Below are 15,261 nucleotides of genomic sequence, written 5' to 3'. Positions count from 1 at the left end.
CTTATTTGCCATAATTGGTTTGTTTCAAGGAACGAAATCTATCCTTTTGTACTTTATATGGCGTGTGGGGGGATGATTTTTATTTAAAAAAATTTCAAATTAAAAAAAAAATTTCGTTTGATTTTATTTCAATTAATTTTTTAAAGTTATTTTTGCTCCATAATTTTAAAAGGCAGTCGGAACATTCAGCTATTCACCCTGATACGAGCAGTCTTGTTTCTTTTTGAAAACGTTCACTCTGACTTTGGAATTAATACTTTGGTCTTGCAATAATACCTCGCAAAAATTTTTCGGTAAATTTTTTTCTAACAGAACGAATTTCTGTTTATCGATGATGATGCCTAATTAAATTTTTGTGAAACTATATATGTTCCAAATTTGAATTAGATTCTTATGTTCTTTACGACGCGATGACTCTTAACTTTTCTTGAAATTTTTTGATCCAACTACTTTTTAACATTACAAATAAATCTAATACCTCAAAGGTAGTAAAATTTTTTGCAATTGTGGGAAAAAAATTATAGTTTTTGTATTGCTCAGGTTTGTCAAATGCAACAACGTATGTGGACCAGTTGTCATATGCTTAGCTTATATTTTTTTGGTTGGCAAATTGGTCAATCAGGGGAGCAGTGGTGAAGTGGTTACGTCTCCGCCTCTCAATCGAAAGGTCGGATGTTCGAGGCCCACCATGATCCGTGCTCGTTGCTTGAGGGTGAGGCAACATTACCCAGCCCAGAAAAATAACCAAAAAAATTGCATGTAGTTCTTAAGCAGGGGCACAACAGCGGTTCGCCGTGATGAGCTGTACAGCTCGTATGTTGGTCCTATCCCTCGTGGATAAATGATCTTAATAATTGAGAAAACTCCGCCAACCCCGTAATGACCAATTGAGCTATCCCAAGTCAAAATGGGGAGACGCTAGCTATACCAGTCAGCCGAAAAAGTTGAATGAGGGGCAAAGCGGAGAATCAATTTTCGTCTCTGCATAATAATCTCATTTATTCGCATAAAATCAAGCAATATCAAAATGGATTGGCATATTGATTTTTGTTGCAGTGTTTATTTTTGTTAATTGCCAGTATTGTCAAGAAATTATGAGCATGCCACTAATCGTTTTTGGACAATTTTGCCCAGATTTGTGTAACCCGGACAAAACTATCCAAAATGCAAAATTTGTTATTTCAAAATTTTTAGTGATGTATCTTTCTCTACCAGTGACAATTACAAAACTTCAGTTCTACGACAGTCTGACCGACATCAGCTCCAATAGTGGCATCATGCAAAGTTCTTAGACGCAAAAAAAAACAGCTTCAGACTTTAAAAAAAGAACTTGAGAACATCGCTCAATAGAAAATTTCAGTGTGGAATGTGGGGATATAAAACAGAGGAACTATCTTTAGACTGGCCTGATAGCTTTTCAAGTTTCCTCTGCGTATCGCATTATCATCAATAAGATAAGATAAGATTTGTTGAAGCTGATGTTGGGATAAAAAATACTTTTTACTAGTTTATTGCGAATGTCACTGGGAACAAAACTTTGTATTTTTTTTCAATTGCATCAAAAGCCCCAGATGGTAAAATTGTGATTTGGCAATGTTAAGTTTGTTTTATATGTTTGTATCAAAACTGTAATTTGAAGCGATGAACACAATAAGCATGGACCTTCTTAGATTATTGTGATCATTCTTCCTAATTTCTTTCTGAAATTCAATCGTTCATCTATTAAATTGATCCAATTGAAAAAATGAAAACCAAATATCGATTATATGAGCTTCTAAAAAAGTATCAAAACAATTGAATGATTAAAAAATTTAGAAGGATCGCATTCTTTTAAATATGTTTTTTGACTCGTCTTTGATGTCGATATGTTTTTGGTTTATTTCTTTTAATTATTTAATATCAAAGAGAACCGCGTTGCGAATTTTCGCTTGGTGCCTATTAACATTGCAGTAGACGGCAAACTATTTGAGAGGGATAACAAAACTCTCAGGTGAAACACAAAAATGTTACTGACGATACAAAATGGTGATCATATAAACCTCCCTGCTAATTGTCCATTATCCTTTTTGATGGCTCACAAGAAAGCTTGGCCACAAAAAAAATGGCCACAGAAAGTTTCCACTTGAGCCAAAAAATCAGCTCAAAAGATTTGGAAAAAAGAATCGTAAAAAGCATTAAAGGTGGGATTTCGTTTCTGTGGGAACTAAGGAAAAAATTAACTTATCTCGTTTGCCGAAATCCAAATTAGTGAAAAAATCCCTTCAGCTGCAAAATTTTTTCGAGTCAGCTCCTGCCACCCTCAAAATCACAATTATTCCCTCTCAAGAAAAATTGAGAAAAAATCAAGAATTTGAAATCGCCTTTCTTATAAGACTAGTAAAAACTGAGACATAATGAAAAAAGATTAATGAGCTTGCACTTACACTAATGTGTGAATTAGAACATGAAATTTAGAACCTGCAAATTTGATCAAACAGACGAAGGTTCGCCTAATGTTTTAGAGACCGATCTTTCAGAAAAATTGGATCGACCCAATGCTTAGAGCGAGGCAGTAAGAAGCCAGTTTTTTCCAAAAGAAGTGGAACTAGAATCAAAGAACAGATAACTGTAAAGAATACTAGCACTGTGCTTTTCAAATGAGGGTGAAGTCTGCAAACCACACCAGTCAGAAAATCTTCGAAATTCAACTGATAATAAGAAGGGCATTCTCATGCGCTTATTCAATCAAATAAAATTTTGAAAAATGAATGATTTTGTTGCTAAATTTCAACGAATTCAGGATAATGAATTCTGTGTGGCTGACAATCTTTTCCGTCTATTCCGTTCTTTGTGAGGTAAAGATTCCTCTGAAAATAACATGGTATGAATTATATCCGGAGAAAAGCCTCAAAAATTAGCAAAAAAATGAAAACCAAATATCGATTATATGAGCTTCTAAAAAACTATCAAAACAATTGAATGATTAAAAAATTTAGAAGGAATCGCATTCTTTTAAATATGTTTTTTGACTCGTCTTTGATGTCGATATGTTTTTGTTTTATTTCTTTTAATTATTTAATATCAAAGAGAACCGCGTTGCGAATTTTCACTTGGTGCCTATTAACAATGCAGTAGACGGCAAACTATTTGAGAGGGATAACAAAACTCTCAGGTGAAACACAAAAATGTTACTGACGATACAAAATGGCGATTGTGTACAAAACCTCCCTGCTAATTGTCCATTATCCTTTTTGATGGCTCACAAGAAAGCTTGGCCACAAAAAAAATGGCCACAGAAAGTTTCCACTTGAGCCAAAAAATCAGCTCAAAAGATTTGGAAAAAAGAATCGTAAAAAGCATTAAAGGTGGGATTTCGTTTCTGTGGGAACTAAGGAAAAAATTAACTTATCTCGTTTGCCGAAATCCAAATTAGTGAAAAAATCCCTTCAGCTGCAAAACTTTTTCGAGTCAGCTCCTGCCACCCTCAAAATCACAATTATTCCCTCTCGAGAAAAATTGAGAAAAAATCAAGAATTTGAAATCGCCTTTCTTATAAGACTAGTAAAAACTGAGACATAATGAAAAAAATTTAATGAGCTTGCACTTACACTAATGTGTGAATTAGAACATGAAATTTAGAACCTGCAAATTTGATCAAACAGACGAAGGTTCGCCTAATGTTTTATAGACCGATCTTTCAGAAAAATTGGATCGACCCAATGCTTAGAGCGAGGCAGCAAGAAGCCAGTTTTTTCCAAAAGAAGTGGAACTAGAATCAAAGAACAGATAACTGTAAAGAATACTAGCACTGTGCTTTTCAAATGAGGGTGAAGTGTGCAAACCATACCAGTCAGAAAATCTTCGAAATTCAACTGATAATAAGAAGGGCATTCTCATGCGCTTATTCAATCAAATAAAATTTTGAAAAATGAATGATTTTGTTGCTAAATTTCAACGAATTCGGGATAAGGAATTCTGTGTGGCTGACAATCTTTTCCGTCTATTCCGTTCTTTGTGAGGTAAAGATTCCTCTGAAAATAACATGGTATGAATTATATCCGGAGAAAAGCCTCGAAAATTAGCAAAAAAATGAAAACCAAATATCGATTATATGAGCTTCTAAAAAACTATCACAACAATTGAATGATTAAAAAATTTAGAAGGAATCGCATTCTTTTAAATATGTTTTATGACTCGTCTTTGATGTCGATATGTTTTTGGTTTATTTCTTTTAATTATTTAAAATCAAAAAGAACCGCGTTGCGAATTTTCGCTTGGTGCCTATTACCTGTTGAAAGTTATCGTAGCGAGCGAAAATTACGAATTGTCGCTTGTAACGAACTGTCGCCTTTTACAAATATCACCCAACCTAGGCAAGTGTTTTTTGCGCTGACATGCCAGATAATTTTGGCCACTGTGATCAAGCCAGTGTTGCGACTAATCTGACATAACTCGATTTTAAACAAACATGACACTCAATTTTCGCTGGAAATTTGGAAATTCTGTTTTACAATCAAAGCTTTTTCAAGTATAAATTTCACTAAGGTGAGAATCAGATAAGAGAAGCTTGTTGTTATAAACTCTACTTTTTAAGACAGATATCAGATCTGATAAAAGGCAAACAGTTTGCTTTGTATGGAATAATTTTATGAGAATTTATTAAATACATGTCCATGACAAACATGTCCATAACTAACAAGTCAGCAGAAATAATTCCATAAAAAAACTTCAAACGTTTCAGGAGTTAATCTGGTTCAAATATTCGGTGCTTTTACCATTATAGTCCGACTCGCGGACTAGTATCATGAATTTTATCACCACCGTTTTGTGATTTATTTTTTGAGGGCTATGATGGAAAAGCGAAATTTTTTTTTTCTAAATTTCGGTGCCGACATGAAATGGAAAAAAAAGTTCAGGGTGATTAAAACTGAGGTTGAATTGATAGATAAAGCTAACGTGTCATTTCAATCAGACTTCAATAGCTTTATCATGTTTTTTGTCACCGTGAAATTCTCTTTTGTTTGCACTCCATATCCTTATCTTTCACTTCCATTTTTCAGTCTAATTCGGGTCAGATCGGTTATGTGGTCTTGTTTTTTCAAACCACTTACGAAAGTTGTAAATGTAATATTAAAACATAGCTCGCAAGTATTTTTAGCTACTCTTTTTTTCCCTTGTGGCAGTTAAGTTAAATGACCCAAAAATTGAGAAATGGCGTTGAGTTGTGATAAATAATGCTCCGGTATGTGAAGCTGCTTCTTTGACCTCCTATAATTGTAAATACATGTGTGGTAAGTTGCAACAACAATTCAGGCAATAAAGCCACCCTAAAAGAGGTTACACCAGTAATTTCCCTGTGGCAACCGCCCATTGCGCAATATTGTGTCTGCTAGGGCTGGGAAGCAATTATCTAGCCGAAGTTTCAGGCTTTCTTAAGCCAAAATTCAATCGAGCTATCGCGGCCGATTTAGAATTATTGACTGGAAAGATGATTGCTTTAACAGAAACTTAAGACGCCTGTTCATTCTAGATCTGGTTCAAATATTTGAAATTCCCCTAATTTTATTTTTTTTAGACTAACCTGCCTCTCACAAAATTGAAAGCATAATGTCTGCTACTATCATATGTTCCTGGTCTCAAAATGTATGACCGAAATGGGGCCCCCACCCCAAAAAAAATATTTGTCAGAAATAAATATTTTTCCTAACCCCTCCCCCATGCTCTAACACATTTTACACTACGCTTTCAATCCTTAATTAACAAAAAAGCGAGTCATAATCACTTATTATAAGGGTGGAAAGTCTGAAACTTAGGGCTGCTTCTAACAAAATAGTGATTAGGCATTATACTACTTTTTAATTTATAACTATCGGTTTGCTGAACTAGACACGAAGTCCCCTCTGAGCTCGAGGTGCCAACCCGCGCCATAAAAATACTCAACCTTTTAAACTAAACAGTTCCGACTAATAAATCAACCCTAAAATGACGACGTTAACTTTAATATAAATAACCCTGCAGGTCAATTTATACGCTTTTAAGCGTTTTTGAAAATAAACAGAGGTTTCTTTTGATTCAAAATATGTTCTGGAAAGATACGTTTTTGGCGAGTTCCTGTAGCTATTTTCATGTTTTTCTTAAACTTATGAACCATAAGCTGAGATGAAGATCAGACAACAAACACTAACCCTATTTGACCTACAATCAAAGTTAATTTTATTGAAGGCAACAATTATCACTTCACTGAGTTTTTCCCAAGCGAGTCCGGAGAAAGTCAAAATTCTTCGGGCGTTTTTAAAATGAGTTATGTTTTCAGCGGAAGAACTTTCTATCACTCTGTCTAAATAGGGTCAATTTCACTGAAGTTTTTAATTTGCCAATGCCGTCAAATTGAAAAGAATTTGCATAATTGTTTAGATCATTTGCGGATAAACTTTTATGAGCAATAGACTCTTAATTGATTTTTTGATTATGGGCCCAATGTTAAAATTTTGAGCAAATACAACATTTTACCTTAAATCTGATAACGAAAGCTTAAAAAATTAAATTCATTGCTCTGAAAAACCTACATTTTGTGTACCTACTAGAAGCTTCTATTGTGTTTTTCGGATTTATTCTGGTTTGGTTTCCGGTTTTGTAGATGTTTGTCTTGGATTCACTTTGAGCCATCAGAGTACAAATTTACTGTCTTAAGCATGAAATAAAACTGTTTGTTCCGAATTTTTTTTTAAATGACAAAATTTTCTTGCTCGCAAGGTTTTTCTCACAAAGTTCTTAACTGGCATTTTTTGACAGAATTTCTCTAACTCATCCAAAAGTTCAGAGGTGATAATGGGACTTTCTCGAAGGAGGGGGGGGGGGGCGGATTTTTGAAATCTTTTTGAAAAATTTGTCTACCATTTTGTTTTGGCCCACAAAATTGATTTTTCGGGCGCTCTCAGAGTATAAATAAACAATTTGACAAAAAAAATTTGGTTGGTGAGGGGGTGGAATCTCGGGAGAGGGGGCGTCCACTTCTCCCCCTAAATCCGCCCCTGCAAAAGATATTGGTGTCCTGAGCTTGAATTTAAAAATATATTTCACCTGTGATAGTTTTCGTTAAAATTTCAAGGAATAGAAAACTACTAATTTCGCCAATTTAGGATAATCAACGCGTGATATAACTCGTGCTATTAACGCAGAAGTGGGTATTTAACCATGACCCGCCCTAGAACGCATAACTTGCCCCGAAACTCGTTTAAAACGAAGTGAGACAAAACGTTTGTTCTATTTATTTTTTTGCTCCATGTGAAATATATTAATTTAAACTTTACATGCGCGTGGGGTTCAACAGGCAACTGGAACATTCAGGGTTTTGCCCAGATACGAGCAATTTGCAATATGTGGTTTGAGATTTAAAACGACAAAAGATGGATCACTAACAAGTAGCGAAAAAGAAACAATAAAAGCAAAAAAAAGGTTCCAACCAATTATTTTTGCGATTGAAAATATTTTTTTGAATTCTTAGAAATGACTGGTTGACTGAACTGAAACGGAAATGACTGAAAGGACTTCTGTATGAGACTTGTTCCGTTCAAAAAGTTCTGTGGGGGTCAAAACACAAATAAACCAGTGTTTTTTTGACTTTGTGACGTTCTGGAATTGAAAAAAAACGGCGCTTTAACTATACGTTTTTTTAATTACTTAAAAACATGCATTATAACAATTTTTCAGTTTGTTTATTTTTCTCATGTTTTTTGGCTAAAGCTAAAACATTGTTTGAAACATGTAAATCGATAAAAAAAAATATAACGCCTAACAAACTTTATACCCCACATTTATTATCTTCCAGCTTGACCACCATAGACTAAAAAAGCTAGTCATACATTTCTATACAAATAGTCTTTGGAAAAATGTTATTCATACAAATTTCTTTCAGTTCTTCAAAAATTATAGAATTTTAAATATGTTCTGCTGCTTTTTAGCATTGGTATGTTGGTGGAAATTATGACAAGGTTTATTTAATATTGTTTTTGAACTAATTTCTTGAAATTCTCGAAAAAAATTTTCATCATCATTTTGAAGCGCAGAACGAGTTTTGGATTGAAACATACCTTTTCTATTTCTTCATTTCTTGTTGCGCAGAACATAGTATTGAGCGTCCGAGTTTTGTGCTTTTTCGTTTTGCCAGTTTTTTGAACAGCGTTAAAAACGGTGATTGTTTTTAAATAGTTTTGTATTCAGAGAAAAAGTGTGGTCAAAAAGCACAATTCGATAAAATATCGCCCTAGAAAAATGTTTTGTAAAAAAAATGATTAATTTTTGTTATTTTCTATTTTTTTTTTCATGTTATTACTGCTCCATTGACCTTAAGAGGAGGTCGGAACATTCAGGGCTTCGCCCTCATACGAGCAATCAGTCTTGTTTAATAATTTGATGCTGAAAGTCGACGAATTGACAAAAACAACTAATTTTGCACAATTTAAGTAATTTTCTTCAAATTAATAGTTAAATTTTCTTGAATTAAGTTACTCAGTTTATGTATAACTTGTTTTTTAATGAGATTATTGACGAAATTGACCTGTTTTAAAATTGGTCTACTTTTCTGCTCTTATATCCAATCTGATTTTAGACTATTCTGTTCATTGATCAGTCACCGGTCGTATTAACTCCTTATGAACGACTTAAACCTTAACACTTAATACTTGATATAATCAGCCCAATAGTCATAATTTGTCAATATTTCCTTAACCAAAAACTATACGAGACCAGTTAAAGGGCAGTCGGAACATTCAAGGCTTCGCCCTGATATGAGAGTAGCCCTTTTAATATTTACTCGCAGCTATGTTCGCAGTTTTTAAAACTTGTCGGTATACGTGAGTTAGATAAACGCAGCTACCCAAAACAGCGTAGCTGAATCTGAATGCGCTTGTAGCCATGAGATGGTGATATGAAACTTACTCTTGGAATCGTGATTCGCTGGACAGATATTGATTTGAAATTTGAACACCAACATTCTACTCAATGAAAGGACAGTACTATTTTTCTGATAGGCGGGCGAGCCTTTCTACCTTTTTAAGACAATAACGGCAATTTTCAACTAAACCTGTACCTTGTCAAATCTGCATTAGGAGTCAATGTATACTAATTTTGAAGGAAGAGCCCGCGCTAAAAACGCGATTTGTTGTTCAAAGCGGTCGAAGTTTGTCCTCAGAGCAGGGGCGGATCTAGGATTTTCTCGAGGAGCGGGGGGGTGGTTTTAAATTTTTTTTAGGTCGACTAAATTGATTTTCCGAGCTCTCCTAACGCACTAAAGAGTCCCTGTTTTGGCCATATTTTCTGCGCCGCAGGCAAATTTTTGAAAAATCAAGTCAAAAAAGCTGTTTTTGGGCACTTTTTGGAAAATTTTGACAAAAAAATCGCGTTTTTTTTTGGCGCGCGCTCCCCCTCAAATTTAATATAAATTTCGGTCGGCCAAAAATGGATTTCTTAAAAAGTACCAACAGGGGGTGGAATCTCTGAGAAGGAAAGGGCGTCCGCCCCCCCCCCCCCCCCCCCCCCTCCCTAAATCCGCCCCTGCCTCAGAGTACATTTTTTTGGTATACTCGTCTAGACCTCAAGTTTTGAATTTAATATTTCACGAAGACTGAGGTGATCAACTAAAGAGACCCTTGTAGCATACCAACTACATGGGCAGGTGAAATGTCCACTTGAGCCCCGAGTTGATTAACTAAATTTAGGCCATAGAATTTTTCAGATTATAGCATTGAGGGAAGAATTTGTTTGCTTGAATGAATAAATAATACCGGTAGTTTTGCATAAAAGAGGATCGATATCTTAGTAGGCAGGATATTTGAATTTGAATTGAAAAATTTTCTTAGACGCCACAGGATATTGTGATAGGCACGTCCATTGATAAGGTGTCAATGAAAACTAATTATCTTCAGAAGGACCTAGGCAAAGAGTTTCAATATGACAGGTTGAAGGCACGTGTATCGATAAGATATTTGCGAGGCTACCCGAGGTGTTTTAATTTAAATTCTTGTCTATAGACCCTCAAAAAATCAATCTAATAAAAAGTAGCCGATTTATACTATTTTTCAATCAAAGATTAATGTGGTGTAAAAATATTTCATTTGAACCGCCCTCAGAGTTGAAGATTTCATTCATTTAAAGGTGTTCAATAAACACGAGAGAGAAAAATTATTCAAAAATAGAATTTCCATACGAATTTCAGATTTTGGCAAAACTTGTCTTGATGTGAATACGGAATTGAAAGATGATTTTAAAATCTAATTGCACACGGGTTTGTTTCGTTTGAACCATCAAATCTTCAGACCTGTGAAAGTTTAGTTCTTTAAGGTTTTTTCAATAAATGTTTTATGGCAAATAATCTACACCTATAGACACCCGCGGATTTAGGGGGTGGCGGGGGGAGGGGGGAGGGGTGCGGACGCTTTTTCTTTCTCAGGGATTCTCAGGGATCAAATAGCGTCATTCGAAATATATTGGAAAACCTTCTTGGATGGAAAAGATTGCTCGTATCAGAGCGAAGCAGTAAATGTTCCGACTGCACTTTAAAGTCATCGAGTGGCGTTCACTTTTTGAAAAAAAACATTGAATTAACTTTCAGAAAAATTTACAAAATAAAATATTTCGATTTCAATTTTTTAAAAAAAAAAAACATACCCCACACGCTATGTAAAGAACAAAATGATATATTTAGCACAAAACAAAATATTAAATATATTAAAAATAGCATGCCTCAATTTATTTTGCAACGATTTATCAAGACGCATTGAATCTCCGCTTACGCTTTAAAAGCAAAAAATATATATCGCCGTTTAATTATCCCAAATAAGCTAAATTGACAAACTTCAAAGCCCCGTGATTTTTCAATAAAAAATTACAAATAAAATATAATTTTTTTATAAAAATTGAGCATAGGATAACATTGTTTTTTGAATATTATATTTTGAAAAAATCCGTCAAAAGTTGCTAGTCGAAATTTTTGTGGAGAAAAAACATAAGGGAGCACTTCCTTCAGTAACTTCTTTCAAAAGTTGAGTCAAATAGACAATTTTTATGCCTCAGTTTAATTTGGATTGATTTTCAACACTAATTACATCGCTTAAGAGTTATTAGCACGATATATTTTTAGCACGAAAAATAGGCAGTCCGTTAAGCAGTTTCCCAAATTTTCATGAAACAAACTTTTAAAGAGAAAAGGTATGTTTTTCAGTTTTTTTTACGCGCTATGTGAGAACGATTTAAAACCAATTGGTGCTTCTAGTAACGTATGAAAAATAACAAAGTTTGTGTCCAATTAATGCGTAACCGGTGAATGAATTGACTCGCCTCAACACTTCCCGCATCGAAGCTAGGCGTAAGTAATCGATTATAACGAATTATTATGATGTTTTTTGACAACTATAATTGATTATAATCGTGATGTTTTCCAAGAGATTATAACCTCTTATAATCGATTATATTTGATTATAGGTCTCACAAAAAACCCTTAAAATCAATTATAATCTTCGGTTCATCTGAACACAAAAATTTACCACGAAACAAACGTTTCATAGAGATCCTTCATAATAGTAGAAAGATTCCCGCGCTAGATGAAAAATAAATCTTCCGAATCAATCATGAAACTAAATCAATTTGCTGAAATTTTGGTGGTTTAAAAAGCTTAAAATATGCATCACAAAACATCTCTGATGGGGAAGAATTGAAAATAAAACCTTATAAATTTGAATGGATTGGAAAACTTTTCAAAAACTGTCTCATTTTTCATAGGAACCAACGTCTACAAAAAGCATAAAATATAAGCAATTTAGATGCAACTTTGGAGACAAAATCGAGAAACAAAAAGGATTATAATTAATTATAATCGATTATAATGGATTTTTTGTGCAAAACTAATGAATTAGAAATTTGAATAAAAATAGTGGATTATAATCAATTACAAATGATTATAATTGTATTGAAAAATAGCCGAATAACTCATCGATTATAATCGATTGTAATGGATTATAATTAATTATAATTTGATTTTTAAAAGAGAGATTATAATCGATTATTAATTGATTAAAATCGATTGTTTCTCAAATTTAGTAAGACTGATTCGAAAATCACTATATAACAGATTATTAACGCTAAAAACTGGATGCGGGTCCTTAATTAAAGGAACCTTTTTTTGAACACCCAGATCTCTGCAATTTTGAATGAAAATTACTACACTTCGATTTCGAGCTCAAGTTTGTATATTTTTTGGATTGTTCAAAAAATGTAAATGAGAACCCGTGCTTCCTTGAGTTTTTCCTTTAAACATGGGTGTTCTTTAAATCGATAAAACGACAAAAATTGTGCTTTTACATCCTACCATCTATATCCTTGAGATAGGATAGAGTGGATTTTTATAGATAAATTTCATAATTCAAAAATCTAATAAAATGCATTGCAATCGATTATGATACATTTATTTTTATTATAAATGACAAATTTTTGCTGATAAAATCCACAAAAAATTGAATATTTTTTTCAGATGTGAAATGTTTACTCTACTTTTTGCAGCGTTTTGCAAAACTAGAACCCAAACGAACACAAGTTGATCCCCGTGTGCACCCTCCACACCCCTTGCCCCAAAAATTGACCTACCCGCACAAAGCTTCCCCCACCTTTTCAGCTCCCCCTTTTAAACATCCCCCTCCCCTTCTTCAGCCCCCCCCCCCATGTTCAGTCCACCATGTTGGAGGGGTAAAAATTCGTCAATGCTTACCCTTGGAATCAACGTTTTGATAGTGTTGTAAAGTACCATGTAGGCTCTGGCGCTCTCAGAAAGCTTTTTGAAGGGAAGGCTAAAAATGTTCAAAAAAAAATTATGCAGTTAAAATTGTACGACAGCGGACGACAGCCATGCTTGACTATGCATCGTTCAGCATCGTTTCGAACTTTTCTACAGAAAAACCCAATTAGCGCTGCATTGTCAATTAACAATATTATACATATTTAAAAAGTATCAAAATAAGACACAATTCTTTTAAAACGGGGGAAAATCAAAAAACGTTTCGTACATCTCAAATCATTTGATGTCTACTACAAAGGCGCCCTACTGCGAGTCCTAGCAGAAAAAACTTTGGGGGATCTTTTCGTCCACGTTAAGGTCCAATTCGTAAAAAATAGGAAAGGGCGTCCACAACCCCCCCCCCAAATCTGGTATTAGTAGCAATAGCTTCACTGATAGTCTGAAATGATGTAAGTTCCCTGCCGTTTTTCAAAGTTGCTCGCTTCAACTTGTTTCCCGTTAAAAAACATTTTCACCCTAGCTCTTTCTTTTTTTTTCAAAACTTTATCTGAATCTACACGGTACAAAATTACAAATTCTATTTTTTCACAAGCTCCTAGGCTGTCATTTTTTGTGCATAGGTAGATCAAATGCCGGCAAGGTTAATTGGGTGTGTTAATCGGGTTAAAATGAGCCCATTTTAGCGTGAATGACACCTCATTTGATAGTCATTCTACCATGGAACGGAATGTATAAGCGAGCTTTTCTCATTCTTGGGCTCAAAATGACTGAATTAGATTTTGTTCCGGTAGCAATTTCAGTGGAACCAAAAAATTTGGTCATTTGTTATTTGCGCCTGAATTAAATAGCCAGTTGTTTTTATCCGGTTGAAGAAATCTACTCAAAATTACACAGATCAACCAATGCTTTTTTTCAAAATCTTAACTTTTCTTTTCAATTTTGAGCCGGGGTACATTTTTCTATTTCAAAAACATTCCTGGATTGTCAAAAAAGTGTGGTCTAATTATCCGTTTTTCAGACAAGTTAAGTAAAGATCAGATGAAATTTTTCTTTTCATTTCGAAAATGAAAGACATTCATTTTGGTGTTTGGATAATTGTGTCCCAGACAAAATTGTCCAAAAGACTGAAAAATGCCCAGACAACACATCCCCGGTCATATGGGTCCCAAAATGTTCAGCTTCGAATGGCGGTTTTCTTGTCAAAACATGAAGATAAACACTAGGTGGACATGCCTTGTCAATTAAAAACAAATTAAATTTTTATAAAATTAAAGGATCGAGCTGGGAAAATTTGTCTCGGACACAAATGTCTCGGAAAGTTTCTACTTTTTGGACTTTTTTGCCCGGGGCAGAACATTCGTTTCGTTGGCTCTTTTTCCTTCCCCCCCCCCCCACTTGCAATTTTTTGCAAGTAAAATTACTGTTCCCACCGACCGATTACCACGAAAATTGACATGCGGACGAACATGCGGGCCATGACAAACATATTTGGTCTTCATAATTAACCTTGTAAAACCACTCATTACATCAAAAAATTGATGCTCATACGAGGTGAGGGGGGATTGAGGGAGGAAAAAGAGCCGTTTTATTTCCCACTCCTTAGAAGAAAACGTTCGAGCCGTCACTGGCAGATTTAAAAACATGTCATAATCTGCGGGTCAAAAATTAAAAACATGTCATAATCTGCGGGTCAGAAGTTAAAAACATGTCATAATCTGCGGGTCAAAAATTAAAAACATGTCATAATCTGCGGGTCAGAAATATAAATTATTTGTTTTTGCTTGGAATTGTTTAGTGTTGAGATACGGGAGGTGCCTGTGAAGTTGAAGGTGAACTACAGGGGAGTGGTCACGTGGGACTCCTCCTATGTTTTAGTCACCAGCTGTCTGGTCAATGTCAGATACTTCCCCTACGACAAACAGACTTGCCATGTCATGATAGGTCAGTTACTCAAAAAGAAAACCTTCAACCATTCTAAGAGCACGTGCAGGTGTATTTTAAATTTTCTGTGTCTTCCGTCATTTTGAGTTATTTTTTATCAAAAAAAAAACGAAACCTTCGCGACTTTCTGTTCTCTCCAGAAACTTAAATATTTTCGGCTCTTTTTCCTTCCCCCCCCCCCCCCACCTGCAATTTTTTACGTGTAAATTTGTTGTCCACATTGTCCGATTGTTATGAAAATTTACATACAGACTAATAAGGCCACGACAAACATATTTGGTTTTCATACTCAACCTCGTAAAACCACTCGTTACACTAATATATTGAAGCTCGTGCGAGGTGGGAGGGGGGGGGGGGGAGAGGGGGGGGGAAAGGAAAAAGAGCCATATTTTCAAAGAATGAAAAGGTATTAAACCAAAACATTTAATAGAATAACATGGATATGCAGTCAGCTGAAAAAGCTTTGACTAATACCCTTCTGAATTGATTATTGAGAACGGCAACGAAAACATAAGTAAGAAACCGACCATTTTGAAGCACATCTCAATTAACAGTTT

The 15,261-nt window shown here is 34.7% G+C and overlaps 1 protein-coding gene across 1 annotated transcript in view; it reads left to right on the top strand.

Moving 5' to 3' along the window:
- Window positions 1-15,261, top strand: part of LOC134845963 (neuronal acetylcholine receptor subunit alpha-10-like) — a gene marked incomplete in the record, with an annotated part of 60,906 nt that overhangs the window by 42,282 nt on the left and 3,363 nt on the right. Inside the window, 1 exon segment of the mRNA XM_063863107.1 lies at window positions 14,559-14,704. Coding sequence (XP_063719177.1) covers window positions 14,559-14,704 — 146 coding nt within the window.

Source organism: Symsagittifera roscoffensis, chromosome 5, assembly GCF_963678635.1.
Source record: "Symsagittifera roscoffensis chromosome 5, txSymRosc1.1, whole genome shotgun sequence".
Classification (NCBI taxonomy): domain Eukaryota; kingdom Metazoa; phylum Xenacoelomorpha; order Acoela; family Convolutidae; genus Symsagittifera; species Symsagittifera roscoffensis.
Note: the sequence above shows the minus strand (reverse complement) of the source record. Positions and strands in the feature narration are given on the sequence as shown.